Source organism: Anabrus simplex, chromosome 7 (assembly GCF_040414725.1).
Source record: "Anabrus simplex isolate iqAnaSimp1 chromosome 7, ASM4041472v1, whole genome shotgun sequence".
In the NCBI taxonomy this organism is placed as follows: domain Eukaryota; kingdom Metazoa; phylum Arthropoda; class Insecta; order Orthoptera; family Tettigoniidae; genus Anabrus; species Anabrus simplex.
In genome coordinates, this window is record NC_090271.1 from 39,234,461 (window position 1) to 39,253,406 (window position 18,946).

The following is an 18,946-nucleotide window of genomic DNA, read 5'->3' on the forward strand; positions in this document are numbered from 1 at the left end:
GAAGAGAGTTTTCATTCTTGAGTTCCGTTATTGTTTTCATGCAATTTTCGATCATCTGATATTGCTTTTTAATCAGAAGAGCGTTCTCGTCTAGCTTCTCATGAGCTAGATGTAATGATTTTTCCCAAGTAACCTTCAATTATTTTTGGTTGTTGTTGTTGTAATTCCATCATAGCGTCCCGAACAGATGTCAAACTCTTTACCTCACTGTTCAGGAGATTGAACATTTGCTCCAAGTTGGAAGTATCATTTGCTACACTTTTTTGTCTGTGCACTTCGTTGTTAAGCATTTTTTACAATGCCATTTCTGTTTAATAATTTTTGAGAGTTCACTTTCGTCCTTGAAGCCTCCACAAGTACTATGGAACGAGTTGCTGAATAGCCCGCACTTTATTTTTCCAACTGTATCCAGACGTAAGATGCTCTTAGAACACACAACGCACACACCCATAGTGCTGCCCTCTGTGGATGCCACGTACTCCTACTCTGATATCCTAGCGCTACTGGTGAAAGGGAGTGTTACTACGAGCGCGCAGAAACACGGTGCAGGAGTTGGCAGTTCTGCACTCTAAAATCGTCTTTCACATGTCACCGGTAACAAACACTCGAAACGGCATTGACTGGTTCTTAACAACTGTTTTAAATTGAATAATCTGTTATAAACAACAAGTAACACACTTTTGTAATTACGTACCTTGTCTTTGAAACGTATCTTTAAGGTTAAGACAAGTCACTCTCCACCGTAGCGCTTTCTTCACTGTTAAACTTTCACAAAATACGGAGTCGTACTAGCACACGCCCACTCACTCACCCATACCAAGCTGTCAGCTGTCATTATGGGGGATCTAGTTCTACAGCCGTAAACTTGAAGACACGCCCTTGAGAGATTTCGTGCAGCTGTCTTTCCACAAACAGTTACGTACAATTTTATTTTTTATTTTCTATTCTTTCGGGTCCGTTTACAGTCCAAGTTTGGATTTTACCTCGGAATTAGCGAGGGATCCCACCTCTACCACCTCAAGGGCGGTGTCCCGGAACAAGAGACATTACGTCGGGGAATACAATAGGGGAGGAGAACTACAACCTCGACCAGGTGGCCATATCTGCTATGCTGAACAATGGCGTTGTGGGGCAATGTGGGAGATTGAAAGGGATAAACAAGGAAGAGTGAAAGAAGCGGCTGTGGCCTTAATTTAGGCATCATGCCGGAATTTGCCTGGAGGTTCAGTGGGAAACCACGGAAAACCACTTCGAGGATGGTTGAGGTGGGAATCGAATCCCCTTCCACTCACTTGACCTCCCGAGGCTGAGTGTACCCCATTCCAGTCTTCGTAGCACTTTTCAAATTTCGTGCCAGAACCGGGAATAGAACCCGAGCCTCCGAGGGTGGCAGGAAATCACACTAACCACTACTCCACAGAGGCGGGCTAATAAAATATTTACAAATTCTCAGTTATATTGGCTTAATCATTCCGCGGAACCTTGTAGAATAAATTATCAGTAGCATGTCCTTGCAAATGTCAACAGTGACGAAATGTATTTTGACAAGCTAAGTCCACGTGCAATGTGGCGTGTTCTGTCACATTTTTAACAAGAACTATGGAATAATCATTTTTCTGCTATAATGACAGCTACCCTTCTATTTCCGTTAATTACATTTTTAAAATCATGTTATAGTATGATTGCATCCCATATTTATAATGAAACTAGCATGTGAATTATGCTAAAATTTGCCTCTCTCATTTTCTGTCAGCTAAATCCATATTGTAATACATCATTTGCATTATTTTGAAATTGAATTTGTTCATGCGGTGCATAATACATGAGCTACGCTGTGACGTTTATTACGGTAATTTGTTCGCCAATTGGCTTATCGTTCTGCCTCAGTTGAAGAGTTCATTGGTGTTAGTTTATATGTTTGGTTGTCAAGAAAGCGATCTGCTCACAATAGTCACCTTAGAGCAACCTTTCCCCCGTTACTTGTGATTTTCTAAATATTGGCTTACCGTCATCCGGCCCCACGGTGTAGAGGATGTGTGCCTGCCTCTTACCCGGAGGTCACGGTTTCAATTCCCTGCCAGGCCATGGTTTTTATTACCTGGATCTGAGGGCTGGATGGAGGTTCACTCATCCTACGTGATTAGAATTGAGGAGCTATCTGACGTTGAGATAGTGGTTCCGGTCTAGGGAACCGAGAGGATTCGTCATGCTGACCACATATCACCTCATAATCTCCAAGTCTTCGGACTGAGCAGCGGTCCCTTTGTAGTCTAAGCCCCTCCGCGGGCTATTTCACCACGGGGTTTGGATCGGTTTGGTTTTTAGAATATCTGTTATTATGATCTGTACCATTATTTTATGAACTCGCTCACTTTTCCTTTCGATATATCTGAACTCGTTATCTCTCCTCTGCCCCGCGGTGTGGGGGCAGCGTGTCTGTACCCTCTGTACTCTTGCATATCGTAAGAGGCTACTAAGATGGGAAACTGAACTCCTTTCCTCGTCTTCTAAGACCAAAAACATATTCATGAATCAATGTTTTCCGCAGCGGAGTACTGGAGTCTCTCTTCGTTTAATTTGTATGTGATCTTTGCTTCCGAAAATGCGAAAGTTTGACCTATATAATTAATCATGCTTCGTTTTCTAATGATCGCCCACAAAGTTTTAATGCTAATTACTGCCGACCCGTGGGCATGAAAAGTTCGTGAACTCCCTATCCAGGGAAACAAACAGTTCACTCAACTCAGTCGCGTGCATAGTCTGGAAAGAAAGCATTTGTTGATTGCTAGGATGTACCATAGGTTTAAATATGTTATCTTCAGCTGTATCATGTAGTGACATCACGATACATAATGGTAAAACCCTTGTAGTTGACGTCACTCGCGTAGAATAGGAAATAACCGTCAATAAAGGAGACTTATTACAAAATGAATTAAAAAGGGAAAGAGCGAATAGACTGTAAAATGTACAGTAGTACGAACTAAACTAGGAAATGTACTAAACTTATAGACATGCAATGGGGCAAAAACAATGAGATAGTTTTAACCTCTGAGAGATCACGGAAACAATCTCTCTTATCGGGTCGCTTGCGGTGTTTCCGACCAGGTTTCCAAATGATCTTCGGCATAGTACAATTTTGACACGGAGGAGCATTCAGATGTGGGAAGAACGTTTTATGTTCAGTTTATAATACTCCCACATCTTATTTCTAGTATTCCTCTGAGGAATGTTAGTGCTTTTTATCTATATGACAATCTTGGCTTTTAATGAACTATTCTATGCTTCTATCAAAAACCTTGTGATTATCCTACTATCCTGTATCATCACTCTAGCAATCGCCTCCATTACATATCTATATTTTTGTAATACACTTAGAAAAAAGGTGGATCTAATATCAATTGAGTTAATAACTGCCGCCTTAAATACAGAAGCAACTCCTCACCTAATTAAACTTTATAATAAATCCAATTGTCCGCCTATGTGGTGTAGTGATTAGTGTGATTACCTGCCGCCCCCAGAGGCCCGGGTTCAATTCCCGGCTCTGCCACGAAATTTGAAAAGTGGTACGGGTGCTTGACCTCGGGAGGTCAACTAGGTAGAGGAGGTTTAGATTCCCACCTCAGCCACCCTCGAAGTGGTTTTCCGTGCTTGCCCACTTCTCCTACAGGAAAATGCCGGGATGGTACCCAACTTCCTTCCGTCTACCTTGTCTACCCTTTCCTATCTTTCCATTCCCCACAACACCCCTCTTCAGCATAACAGGTGAGATCGCCTGGGCGAGGTACTGGTCCAATCCCCCAGTTGTATCCCCAACCCAAAGTCTCCCGCTCTAGGACACTGGCCTTGAGGCGGTAGAGGTGCGATCCCTCGCTCAATCCGAGGGAAAAACCAACCCTGGACTGTAAACGGACTAAGAAAGAATTTATAAGAAATTACTTGAAATATGTGAAAATGTACAAATTAAAGATGTTTAGTGCTCAACTATCGCGTTCTTCTTTCCACGAAGAGGTTAAACGATGGTCAACCAGTTCGTAGTTTAAGAGCAATAGCAACGATGACAACAGTTTGTCACATCTTCATTTGAAGTCTATATACTCCGTCAAGGAAGCAAAATATCATCGTGAGAGATATGTTTCGTTTTTCGATTGTATATTTGTGTCCTTGAATATTTTTGTTGGTTCGTTTGCCTTGTCTTGATTTGATTCTTGAGCTGCTTTTAGTTGTGTACCATAACAAGAGGAATTTTGTCAGTACTGTAGCGATATTTCGTGTTATTGAGCTGAGAACACAGATTCTACTTTTTTATTTCAACTATTTGTTATATAAATTGCTTTGTTTTGTTTTTTATCGTCGTATTTCTGCCAGAAATAAAAGTTGTATGTATATTTCCGCAGGTGCTGTGGGAGGAGATGATGATGGCGATGATAAGGAGAAGGAGGAGGAGGCCGAGAGGGAACGTCAGGAGGCCATCCGGGAAGCCGAGGAGAGGCGGAAGGAGAAGCACAGGAAGATGGAGGAAGAGAGAGAGAAGATGAGGCAGGAAATCAGAGACAAGGTAGGAATAGACTAGCCTTTTGTCTCGCCATTGAGTTTAATGTCTTTACATTACCCTGAGAGCAACGCATACAATACCCATTCTAAGTGGCAGTACAGACAAGTACAACACATCTATCTTTCATCTACAGCTAGACCAATATACTGCGTCAGCATTCACAACACAGTCCAATGCCGATAAAGTATTGTCTTCGGTAACAATATGCTATGGTGAACTACAGCGGCTAGGGAAGAGAAGAACACCTTGATAATCTATTAATAACTAGCTGGCAGACCCGGCATTGACTCGACGGAGACATGGTTGCCAGATTTCTCAGATCAAAGTAAGGGGCATTATAGTGCTATTAGACTAAAAACCGCACTAGAAACTACAGTTGAAAATTTAATAAATAAAATTGTACGTTCCTTTTGAACTTCATTCAAGGCCACACACATTGAGAATCAGATTTGTCGCATCTAAATAAGGACACAAACTTACATAGGTTTCCCAGATTTGAATAAACAATATTTACGAAGTCCACATATTCACAAAAAATTAAACATTCATTTGCATTAACTTCATAAAAATGAATAAAACTTTGTATGATGAGATTTCTGCAAATGTGGTCATGCAAATATGTAACAATTTTGGGGGGTTGAGTGGCTCATAAAATGTCTCATTCAGTGAGGTGATACAGTCATTGTGGTACAAGTGACACCATCATCTACTGTAGTATATTACGTCTGTCGACCTTGCGTAATTTGCGTAAGTTTTCATATGATGCATTATCGTTTTCTTTTCAAAATTTCCAATTACTTTTTACATTGTAATTTTGGCTTTTTAAGACAGACCTACGTACTAGCACACTATAAATGTTCTAGCAACGCTTCATTGCCTTGACTGATCTGCATAATATATATCTCGCAAGAAAAATTGCAAGCACCGTTTATCCAGGTCTGTAATTAAGTCGTCATGACTATTCATTCAGCCCGTACTAAGTAGCGTTGAACACGAATACTGTACATATGACTTCCAAATGAGAACTGCTCCGGCATCATGACCTCCAGCATATTGACACGAGATTATGTTATCTTGAGGTAATGCAAAGTGATGAAAATGTAAGTGCCTTAATCTCCAGTCAAATTGCTTCCTCACCGTTGGGCCGTAAACAGCTCATTTTTTATCGCTTCGTGGAGAAATGGTAATAATCAGTTACTTGGTGGCTGTGTAGCAGGTACCTTCATCCATAAGCAAACCTGTCAGCTTACGGCTCCTTTCAGGGCAGCAACATTTCAATACATTCATTCCCTATGTTAATGAAGATTAGACGATGTAAACTTGAGTTCGCTAGGTGTGCAAAATAAACAAAGGTTGTAGAAACTGTATTTATTTATTTATTTATTTATTTATTTATTTATTTATTTATTTATTTATTTATTTATTTATTTATTTATTTATTTATTTATTTATTTCATGCTTTCATTTGTGGTGAAGTTAAGGCTTACTGTCCTCTCTTACACCTCACCATATAACAATGAATGTAAATTTGAGAACGTTATAATTAAATAATGGCATAACCACATTCATTTTTCCATTTATATTGACATTCACACAAGATGGTTAGTTGTTTAATAAGTATCTCCACAAGACCGCTTAAAAGAGGCTAAATAGGTGCTATTCCTAACCCTAACTGGAAGGAAATACGATAGCCTTGCACCAGACACTTGAAAGGAGTCGTTATATGTTGATGAACGATGCACAGGTATTGAGAGTATAGAAGCCGGTTACATGTTATGTTCATGAGAGGAGGAGAGGAAATTAAACGTAGAGGGTGGATACTGGGGTTTTGATTCATTCAACAGACGAAGTACGAGAGTTGTAATATGAAAATATAGTTTTGGTCGATTTTTAACCAGGAGAGTATTTGAAATAAAAGAAGACCTTTCTTTCATTCCGCAGGAAAATCTACGATTCTTGTCTCTACCGTAGCAATTAATAATAATAATAATAATAATAATAATAATAATAATAATAATAATAATAATAATAATAATAATGTCGGACTCTATGGCTAAATGGCTAACATGCTTGCCTTTGTTTCAAGGGATTCCGGGTTCGATCCCCGGTCGGGTCGGGGATTTTAACTTTCATTAGTTAATTCCCATGGCTTGGGGATGGGTGTTTGTGATGTCTTCCGTATTCAATTTCATCTTAGGTAGGGCCCAATCCTCACAGACGTGCTGGTCGTCTATACTGCATCAACTCGAAAGACCAGCGCCAGGCCTCCCCGGAGGCCACACGCCATTTATTTTAATAATAATAATAATAATAATAATAATAATAATAATAATAAAGATAGTCGTATGCCTTTTGTTAAGCATCCTTCAAGTACTATTGGGCTTACAAGACGCTGGAATGCCAGATTGATTCCTGAAAATGGGTTATTTGACGTCACGCTACGAGCCAACCAAATGAAATGCATAGTGTTAACACAGGAAGTGATGTACACAAGCTAGAAAATATTTGTTTGAATTTAAACATCAGTTCGATGAGATATCCTTTTAAGGGTCTTAGCGTCCTTCATGGCCCTGCACTGCATGCGTGTTCTCGTAGAAAGGACATTAATTTTTATAGCCTAGTCGTGATATAAAATATTATGAGCGACATCGATCGCAGCCTGTGGAGTACGGAGATCACAGAGCATCCTATTAGCTACAATCTCGCAATGTCAACATGGCGGGCCATATTGAATAAACAGGGTAGAGATGAAAACAAACAAGTGGTGTGAGAATGCTTAACACTGTGTCGGCTAGTCTTTGAACGGAGCCGCCTTTAAAGGAGAACAGCTGTTAAGTATTTCTCGATTTGTAGTGGCGAGTGGCTACGATGTGGCTGTCAGCTTGTACTCGAAAGGTAGTAGGTTTGAAACCCACTCGGCAGCCCTGGCGATGGTTTCCCGTGGTTTCCGATTTTCACACCAAGAAAATTCCGAGGTACCTTAATTAATATTTTCCACCCCTCGCCCGAGTTCACTCGGAATTCAACGTACAGTACTTTCGACGAGTGAACTCGGATTTCAAGTGTCACAGTCTCTCTCGGTCCCAAATTCAGTCTAACGCTGCAGTTCCGTTGTTTAACACGCGGTGGTGTATCATTTGGTAGTGCCTTGTAAATAATAATAATAATAATAATAATAATAATAATAATAATAATAATAATAATAATAATAATATAAAGAAAACTGAGTTCATGACTAACACAAAGGGAGTCCCACCTACTATGTCACTGGAAAACACCACCATTCGTAAGGTTCCTGCAGTGAAGTACCTAGGGGAGTGGATTTCAGCAACCGAGAATGAGACATTAGCAATAGACACCAGGTGCACCAAGTTGGAAAGGATCTACCATACCTGTAAGAGCATCTATACATCCAAGTGCCTCTCTAAAAACCTTAAATTCCAACATTACAATTCAGTAGTAAGACCGTCCGTACTGTACGCCTCTGGGTGTCTTCTGATGAACAGAAAAGGTCCACTGAGGAAGCTAGAGTTCAAGGAACGAAAAATACTAAGGAGGATTTTAGGACCAATAAGAGAAGGGGATGGTACTTACAGGATAAGGCACAACAAAGAGAAACGAAAATGGGAATATCAGAAAGACGACCTGTGCCACACAGCACTTCCTGACCTTCAACGCAGGATTTGGGGTATTTAATACGAGACCTAAGTCTGTCCAAGCAAGACTCTGAACTTTTAGCATCCAGACTAAAAGAAAAGAACTGTTTAAAGCCTGAATATAAAAGAGAGGCAGCGCTTCTTCATTATTTTAGTCAAGATGAAGAACTAGTATACTGTAACAACATTCATGGACTCCTCCAAATGGGGATACCTGAATACCAACCAGAAGATTGGCGACTTTTTATAGACAGTTCCAGCAGAAGGATAAAATGTGTTTTACTGTACAATAGAAATTACTATCCATCTATTCCAATAGGTCACTCAACGAAATTTAAAGAGGAATATGAAAATATAAAACTTTTCTTGCAGAAAATTCGATACCATGAGCACCAGAGGTCTATATGTGTCTACACAAAGTGAATACACTAAATAGCCCTCTTATATCTGCTTGTGGAACATCAGATCAAAAGAAAACCAGTGGAGAAAAGTAGTACGGGATTCTATGAAAAATATGACTGTATGTGCATCAAACATCATTAAATAAACATTGGTTGACAGGGAAAAATTATTATCCCCCCACTCTCTGCTTGTGAAGCAATTTCTAGGCCTTTAGACAAAGGTGGTGATTGTTTGGAATACATTTGTAGATTTTTCCCTGGATTGAGTATGAAAAACTAAAAGCTGACATTTTAATGACCCTTAAATTCGCCAACACATCAAGGATCAAAATGTCGTAAATTCCATGACTAATACTGAAACATTCACCTGAAACTGCTTTGTCCTGATTGTTAAGAACTTTTTTCATTAACCATAAAGCTGAAAATTATTAAGAACTGGTAAAAAAACATGCTTTCAAACTTCAAAAATTTGGGTTCTACTATGAGCATTAACGTTCACTTTCTTCATAGTCACTTAGACCGGTTTCCAGATAATCTTGGTGCTTTTAGTGAGGAACAAGGGCAGAGGTCCCACCAAGATATAAAGGTGATGGAAGAAAGATGCCAAAGAAGGTGGAACGCGCATAGGACGGCTGACTAATATTGGAGTCTTCAACGTGATTGCCCGGATGATCAACAGAAAAGAAAATCAAATAAACGGCGATTTGCTAAGTGTTAATTGGGATTATTTTTCATTGTACTGAACTTACTGATATTTGCCATTTCATATACATCGTCTGAAACAATTCGTTTTATTTTTAATGTGATTTTTGAATAGCTTGCACTACACCTTAGCATTGTTAATAAATTTCTATGACACTATATATCCCAAAAACTAGAGCCAATCTGGAAAAACCGATGTCATATTCAGAATCAGTGCAACAAATTAGTGTCAAAATGACTTTCAGATGAGTGGCAACAATATTTGTGTTAACCAGTGTGTTGCTCTTAGTCATGCTGGGAGTCCACCAGCAGTCGCCATTGTCTACGGTCTTCTCCTTTCCCGATTGTCACTCGAATAGGTAAGTTACGTTTTTGATCTAGTCTATCCATCTTCTGGGAGCTCTTCCAACGAGGCCTGATACAGTTTACTTTTCCCTTGACATCTAGTGCGCTATGAACTGAAGAATTGAAAACAGATAAAAGAAACCACTTTTTCCTTTGCGATAATCAAATGTTCATAAATATATCTCCCGCTCATGGTAACTCACAGAAGTGGCGATTAGAGGGGTGAGCGGGGAGGAGGTGGGTTAGTCCCCCCCCCCCACTTTGTGGAGAAAACATTCTTACTGTTTACCCTCCAGGGTTGGTTTTTCCCTCGGACTCAGCGAGGGATCCCACCTCTACCGTCTCAAGGTCAGTGTCCTGGAGCGTGAGATATTGGGTCAGGGAACACAACTGGGGAGAATGACCAGTACCTCACCCAGGCGGCCTCACCTGCTCTGCTGAACAGGGGCCTTGCGAGGGTGGGAAGATTGGAAGGGATAGACAAGAAAGAGGGAAGGAAGCTGCCGTGGCCTTAAGTTAGGTACCATCCCGGCATTTGCCTGGAAAACTACTTCCAGGATGGTTCAGGTAGGAATGAAACCCATCCCTACTCATTTGACCTCCCGAGGCTGAATGGACCCCGTGCCAGCCCTCGTACCACTTTTCATATTTCGTGGCAGAGCCGGGAATCGAATTCGGGCCTCCGCGGGTGGCGGCTAATCACTCTAACCACTATACCACAGAGGCGGACGGGGAAAATAGTACATTTTTATTCCATTTTAGCCGGCTGAAACTATGAATTATAAGAATTATTAAAGAAAGCAATTTGTACAAGTCCTGTTGCTTATCAGCTAATTCCTTCCTTCAGTTTCTTTAATTATTAACAAAATTATTAGCGGAAATACGCACATAATGTCGTTCGTCGCGGCTAACCGATTTGTATAGTAACCCAGCAAGTAGTGAGGACTTTTCATGTCCTGTGAAGAAGGGTAGCAGGGTTACACCGGCTGGTTCACCAGCCCCTTATTTTGTCGTAGGCAACCCAAATAACGCGTATAACATAGAGATCCTTCTAATTTGATTTTATGAACACCAAATATCTGGAAATCTCTCCTTATGGTCGATAAGGCTCTCCGCTACCTGTGTGTCATCATTGTTCAGTGATCCATTGACCAAGCAAAGGAAAAACTACTGTGCACAATTCCGCGCCAAATACGAAGTACCATTCTGCAAACATGTGATTTACTGTGCCTTGAAATAAAACACGTTCCCGTAATACGTTCGAATAAATAGGTTATGTCACGTGTGTTCTGTAATGTAAAGAAGTTAAACGAATACTGTAAAACATCATTGTAGACTTTGACACGGATATTATCTTTCGTGATGGAACAGCCATACCTCTAGTTGACTTCGTGGCCGAATCCGTTAAGGGCTGTCGTACAAGGTGTGAGAGTATCGACAGTGTAATTAATCGAATCCAGCATAAGGAAAATTTTTTGAACGTCAGAGGTGCCCCATTTTAGCGCGGATACAATAATATTTTCTTTCCTATTGGTTTTAAGGGATGCGCTCTGATTTGGCGTCTTTTCCTTAGGGATGGGTAGGGGAAGGATTGGGAAGGAAATCAGCCTTGGTCTTTTACTAAGGTACTGTCCCGGAATATACCTGGTGTGAAAATGGGAAACTACGGAAAACCATCTTCATGGCTGCGACAGTGGAGTTCGAATCCACTATCTCCCGGATGCAAGCTCACAGCTGCGCGCCCCTAACGCCACGCCCAACTCGCCCGGTACCATCTTAGTTTATCCTTATCAGTTCTCTCATTTAGGTTTTCTATTTTGACTTCCTTTCTAACAATTCGTTTCTCATTCTCTCTTTCCTTGTCTTCCTATCACACTTCTTAGGCATTGCATCTCACTGGCTTGAATTCTGCTCTCGTTGTCCAGGTCTCATCCGCATAAGTCAACATAGGTACATAATACATTTTGTACATTCTCTTTTCATTTACTTGCTACTTGGTTATTCCAGACAAAATTTCTTATACTCCGGTAGAATTCCTTGCCCTCTTCCATCCTCTTGCTAATCTCCATGTCTAGCCTTGTATTCTGCATTAATTCACTCCCCAGGTGTTTGAAACTGTCCACAGTTTCAAGGCTTTGATCACCTATGTTCACATTGCCTCTGCCTTCTCTGTTTCTTCTTGATATCACCATTGTCTTGTTTTTCTCTGCACTGATTTTCATATCATACTTTTCAACTTTCTCGTCCAATGCATCAAGTTTTCCTTGTCCTTCTCTACTGTTCGTTTCCCAGACCACAATATCGTGTGTAAATAGTAATAATTCCACCTACCTACTCCCACATATTTCCTTTGTCTCATTATGAATATGTTATTAATTATCCATGAAAAGAAATAACGTTTTAGTATGTTAGCCTGGAAAGAACATTACACATATCGACACTGAATTAAGTACTTTATATTATTATGTATCTTATATTCTGCATCGTAATGTAGCTTTCAAATATGACTTGTAAGTTGTCTGTAAAAATAAGTCATACGGGCACTATTTGTGTTTAACATGTCTTCCTTAACATAATTTACAATGAACGTTCCATACCAGTACCAAGTAAATATAAGTAAAAATAAACAAATGTTATTATGTTTGCCATCTTCTCTGCTGAACAGTGGGTTGTCTCCAGATATTTAAACAAAACTAAGATAATAAATATATTATAAGAGTTTACTAAAAACAGCTTTGGTAAATCCGTCTGTCCGTTGCTTCAGTTTTGTTTTATTCTCTTCGAAATTACCTGCTGGTGAATCATGAGACATTGATAGGTCACTAATTTTAACCAACTTTAAGTAATCATAAGGTCAAATCATTAAATAACTACTCCAATAATTGCAGGCGAAGGCTTATCCTAACCCGCAATACAGTCTGTACTTAGCAGGTTGCTAAGCGACGAACACCTTCATTAATATTCTGATATGTGTGATTTTCATCCTTAGTAATGCCGTTTCATGCAGCCATGTTTGGTTACTACCAATCAAGTCAAGACAGAGTGTATACACGGAAGAATACTAATCCCTGCTAGATACTCTTTGATTCTCTAACCTTTCCTAGTTTTCAAATATATGAAACAGATGGTTGAGCGTTCGTAATAACTTACATTCTGTTGGGAGGAAAAAAGTCTACGTACAAACAGACCCTGTCATGACATACACCTTAGACTTTATCTGGGAACACTTATCGAAGGATAACCTAGCTACAATAGAAAGAGTGAAGGTCATGTATCTTAAAAATATTCTCTGCTTGGCAAAAAAAAAAACGCTCCGTCGGGAGTAACCTATGAGCTCACAAGACAACTGCGATTAAAAATATCATTGCCTTCTACGACATAATACCATGTTTACATCAAGAACTCCAGGATTTAAAAAAGCGAAAATTTGGATAGATTTTTACCACGTAGACGGCATGATTTCTGACAACGAAATGCGGACTACCATAACGCTCTTATTAAATGTTCATAAAACGATTGAAAAGGGCAGGCAAAACAATATGACTACGACAGGTATATCAAGACAAGTTATCTGACCATTTATAACGAATATTGTGAATGATATAACCCCCGCACGAGTATTTATTTATTGACAATCAAAAATGTGCTTAGCTGCAAGAGATGATCACACATATTTTAATGTGCTTTACGTCGCACCGACACAGATAGGTCTTACGGCGACGATGGGATAGGAAAGGTCTAGGAGTGTGAAGGTGGTGTGATAATGGGAAACCACGGATAATCACCTTCAGACCTGCCGATAGTGGGATTCGAAGTGACTATCTCCCGAATGAAGGCTCACAGCGTCGCGACTCTAACCGCACGACCAACTCGCTCGGTACAAGGGATAGTCAATATACTGATTAATTAGAGTCATATTAGAGAACAGCACTCTCCAGTGAGAGTGGGGATAGCTGAGATAAAACACACGCCTACAGAATGTATTCGTTCTCCATGTGTTTACGCATCTGCCTCCCAGATAACGTCACAAGTTCCTTGGAACTAAATCTTGATTCCCGAGGTATATGGAATCGATTCTTCACGACTCCAATCAAAACCCATCACTATTTAACACACTACCTGATGGCAGCGACGAGGAACAACGAAGAAAGAGCCGTTCTTGTGCTGGATCGAAACAGCGTATCCTTTTCATACCTGCAACAAACAACCGACTCGTCTCCTTTGTTCTGTGCCTAGCGCTTGTTTGACAATCCTGTCGTTCGAGCCAGAGATTGAACTAAAATTACAGTTTGTAACGATGTCATGCTACGCTGAATGTTTCATGATGGCGGTGAGGGTGGAAGGACCTGAGGCATGCCTCGAGTCTATGTGACCTGCATAAGTCATGAGAGACGGCTGGTGCACGCGAGGTTGCCTATTTTTAGGGCGCACTCGCGTGCCTAGCGCTCGTCCTGCTACCCCGTGCAGGGCGCCCTCTCCTACTTGTTATTCACCACTCCGGCCACAGATTCTTCCAGATATCTTCACTTTCTAGACAAGCACAATCCTCTTCAGTTAATTACGGTGGTTCAACGATCTTGGTTAGGTAGCGCTTGTACACTCACAAATTAATGATAATATAGCTCGTTGTAATAAGGACAAACTCCTTCTGCTCCTAATAGATGCCATACAATGCAGATATGAAAAAACTTATCCATTTATTGGGGTCAGACTTGACAGTAATTCGGTCCAGATCAGACGTCGAACTGATTTCATGATCTAATGAAAATATAATGATTGATGGTTAAAAATAATGAAATGGCGTATGGCTTTTAGTGCCGGGAGTGTCCGAGGACAAGTTCGGCTCGCCAGATGCAGGTATTTTGATTTGACTCCCGTAGGCGACCTGCGCGTCGTGATGAGGATGAAATGATGATGAAGACCACACATACACCCAGCCCCCGTGTCAGCGAAATTAAACAATTATTGTTAAAATTCCCGACCCCTCCGGGAATCGAACCCGGAACTCCTGTGGCCAAAGGCCAGCACGCTAACCATTTAGCCATGGAGCCGGACATGATTGATTTGAGAAAAGAGGTGGAAGGAATCGCCTCTGGCCTATGCATAGGAAATGTTCCGGCATTTGCCTAGAAGATAAAATGGGAAAGCACAGAAAACCAATCTCAGGACAGGCGACGGCGGGCTTCGAAACCACCCGTCTCCCGAATGCAGAGCTTGGCTCCATACTCCCCGTCACTCCGCTTAGTAACCAGAGGAAATAACTATACGAAAAAATCCCCACCCGGTCGGGAAACGAACCCAGGCTCCTCTGAAGTGGACAACAGTATGCTGATCATTCAGAAAAGGATCCGAACGAAATAATAATAATAATAATAATAATAATAATAATAATAATAATAATAATAATAATAATAATAATAATGTCCAGGACTTTAGCTGAGTAGTACGCTTACTGGTCTTTCGTTTCAGAGAGCCCCGGGTTCGATTCCTGACCTGGTCGAGGATTTTAACTCAGGCTATGTTCATACAATGAAATACACTACAAACCACCTTAGAAACACGCAGAAAGTAAATACATTCCTCCACACGGGTTGCGTCAGGAAGGGCATCCAGCTGTAAAACAGGGGTTAGTCCAGACATAGCACTGCCCCAAGGCAAGTAAAAATAATAATAATAATAATAATAATAATAATAATAATAATAATAATAAATAATCAGGATTCCAAGAGTGTGAGAAAAATATCTGAGTGAGATGGGCATTACGGAAGATAAAATCAATGACAGGGTTGGTTTCGGAAGGATGGTGGAAATCTATCAGGGTTTTATGGTGGAGACAGGTCGTAGAAGACGGAGGGGCCCCTTACCAGAGAAGCGAAAGAAAGCACTGGTCGGCGGGCTCAAGAGATACTGGCAGGATGTCAAAGCCGGCAGACGAATAAGACACAGACACTGAAAATGAAATTGGTTGTTAACACGCAGTCCATAGAGCCTCAATTCGAAAACAAAAACAAAAAATTGAACATATCTATTCAAAGTTATAACACTTAAAGTTACATTATTCTGGACCAAAACTTAGCCACAACTTGAAATAGATCATCTCTGTGCAAAATGATGGACACATACTTTATGGTCCGGGCTCTACATCCACACTCGATCATATCGGTGACTTTGGGTGATCTCAGAGAATCTGAGGATGTCCTTGTAGAACGAAACGTGTGTTTTTGTTACTGATGTGCTCTAGGGGTATGTTTAGGTATTTTAAATTTTACATTTCGTAAACATAACTATGTTATCAGGTAGGCTTTGCTGTAAATAATATAATAAATCACTGTTTCCAATCTTTTTGTTACTTTTATTAAATAGCTCTCTTCACAACGCGATCTGGAGACTCTTCTCCATCATCAGCAGGTGAAATGGTGACAAATATTGTTATTCTGGTTGATATCTCCAAAACGCGTTATGAATTTTACTATTTAATGAAACTTCAAAAGTGACTGGGAACAGTGATGTACGAGTTATATTCGTGCTACCACAGACTGAAAAACTCAAACGTTATATTATTGGTCTTGTTCTTTTGTGCCTCCTGTATCAACTATATTCAAATTAAACTAATATGTACAGTTTCTGATTAGAGCGAGTAAGAAGAAGATAAAAACCCACAGCCTGTTTCTAGTTATTTGACCGGGTCAGGAATGGAATGAATGTAGCCCCCATGTAGCGGCGAGGATAGAAATTGCGCCAGCTGCCGAAGCATGTCGCAGTCTTTCGGGGCAATGATTAATGACTGACAGGTATGAAATGTCGTATGGCTTTTAGTGCCGGGATATCCCAGGACGGGTTCGTCTCGCCAAGTGCAGGTCTTTCTATTTGACTCCCGTATGCGACCTGCGCGTCGTGATGTGGATGAAATGATGATGGAGACAACACATACACCCAGCCCCCGTGCCGTAGGAATCAACCAATTAAGGTTAAAATCCCCGACCCGGCCGGGAATATAACCCGGGACCCTCTGAACCGAAGGCCAGTACGCTGAACGTTCATCCAACCAGTCGGACGACTGACAGGTGAAATGACGTGATATTGGAGAGTGTTGCTGGAATGAAAGATGAAAGATAAAACCGAAGTACCCGGAGAAAAATCTGTCCCACCTCCGCTTTGCGCAGCACAAACCTCACTTTGAGTGACCGGGATTTGATCCACGGAACCCAGCGGTGAGAGGCCGGTGTGCTGCCGCCTGAACCACGAAGGCTCCAATTAGAGCGAGTCTTGTCTGCATTTCAGTGGCAATCAACCCTATATCCGTCTTCCTCGTGTCTGTGGGTTTGAGAGTAGTATTTAACTGTGACAGGAGCAACGTAGACCAATACTATGGTTGCCATACAGGTCTCAGAAATTATGAGCCTGTATCATGAAACGTAAACCACCACCGTTGCAAATTAATTCTTATTAGGCGTTCTTCTGCCACCTTATGCAATGACAAAGAACTCGTTTTCAAGGACAGGTGGGTGACTTTGAATAAATCGTTACGTAACAAATTTTGTGTAGCGTTGCCATAGATACTAACAGAATTCTGGACGTTGTCTGTCAGACAGAACGTCCTGCTTTTCATGTCTCATCATGAACAAACTGAACGAGCGCTCCAGACTTGGAGAGTGTTATGCTGGAGACCAGAAACAGTTATTTCAGTAACATAATAAGAAGAATAAGTGGTGCCATTTACATTGTTGGCGTGTCAGTTTTAACACACTTGTTTTATTAGATCAGATAGCAGAGAAACCTAACTCTATTTGTCGATATATTAAAGTCACCTCCATTCAGGCCATGGAAGGCCCTTGAAGAATTGGAAGAAAAAAGCTTCCACTTTCTACAACCTCGGCGCACAGCGGTATAGAGTGGTTAGCTCTATGTCCGTCCCCATTTTGCCCACAGGAATTAAACTGGTGATGTAGACTTTGTGAACCTTAGGGCCAAACACCCCAGAAGTGGAAATCTATATAAATAAAATCGTAACATACATTTACTATTTTGGTGAAATTTTCGTTCAGTTATCCGTTTCAGGTGTAGTAATGACCATCTGCATATTTTTTTAGCTTTGCTCTCTGTTTGTTTGTTTGTTTGTCTGAGTTCTTATAATTTGAAAACTACTGGATATATTTATACCAAACTTCATATTTCGAATCCAACTGTCCTCGGGTAGGCTACAGGGTCCATATTGTTTCTAAATCCCTAAACTGACTGGGGATTTATACGCAACCGAAACCGTGATTTTGCACTCAAAATATACACAACCAAACTTAATTCAATCTGTCAGCCTTAATGGAAATCAATTTCCAAAACATTTACTCATTTTCATCATTTCGGTACGAGGACTAAAACCTCAGTGGCGCAATCGGTTAGCGCACGGTACTTATAAGGGAGGCATCATTAACGGGCAGCTTTTCAGTCAAAGTTCGAGTGGACTTAGCCTAAAAGCGGGAGCGTGTAAAGCATATTTCTTATAACTGTAAAACTACTGGATATAATTTAACCAAACTTCATAATTAACATCTCCGTGTCCAAAGATAGTTTTAAAGATCCATAGCATTTCAAATTCCCGGAGTGGATGGGGGGGTTTATAGGAAACTGAAACAGTGATTTTACTCTCTCTCTCTCAAAATATACCAGACCAGCAGGGCTGGGAATCGATCAACCTTGATGAAAATCAATTTCTAAAACTGTTTTCTCATGTGCACTTTTTAATAGGATGATTAATAAGTGAGATATCATTAACAGGTGGTTTTACAGGCCAAGTACAATGGACATAGCTCAAAATGTGTTGTATCTGGAGCAGATTCCTTATCTATATAAATAAAATTGTAACGACCGTGTGTCTGTACAGACGAAATTTTCTTACAGTTATGCTTTTTCCCGTTTAATAATGACGCTCTGCACATTTTTTTATCTTTAGTGCCTGTTTGTCTGTTTGTTGATTTGTTTGTCTGTCCGTTTGTTGAGTTCATATAACTGCTGGGGATACTACTGGATATATTTCTACCAAACTTTATATTTAGAATCCACCTGTCTTCGGGTAGGTTTTAGGGGCAATATTATTTCTAAATCCCGGATTGGCTTGGGGGTTTATAGGAAGTCTAAACAGTGAGTTTACCGTCCCACAAAATGTACATAACTAACATTAATAAAAAATTACCCACCTTAAAACACATTGCGGACCGGTCCCGAGAAAACTCGTGTTTGCCTAGCCGAGCGTTGCGGACCGGTCCCGAGTTATCTCGTGTTAGCAGCAGACTGAA

The 18,946-nt window shown here is 40.6% G+C and overlaps 1 protein-coding gene across 3 annotated transcripts in view; it reads left to right on the forward strand.

Annotated features, from left to right (window-relative positions):
• Positions 1-18,946, forward strand: part of cpx (complexin) — a 633,066-nt gene that overhangs the window by 452,401 nt on the left and 161,719 nt on the right. For all 3 annotated transcript variants that reach the window (XM_067151076.2, XM_067151074.2, XM_067151075.2), the window contains exon 2: positions 4,395-4,555. In XM_067151076.2, coding sequence (XP_067007177.1) covers positions 4,395-4,555 — 161 coding nt within the window. The remainder of the gene's footprint in view (positions 1-4,394; positions 4,556-18,946) is intronic.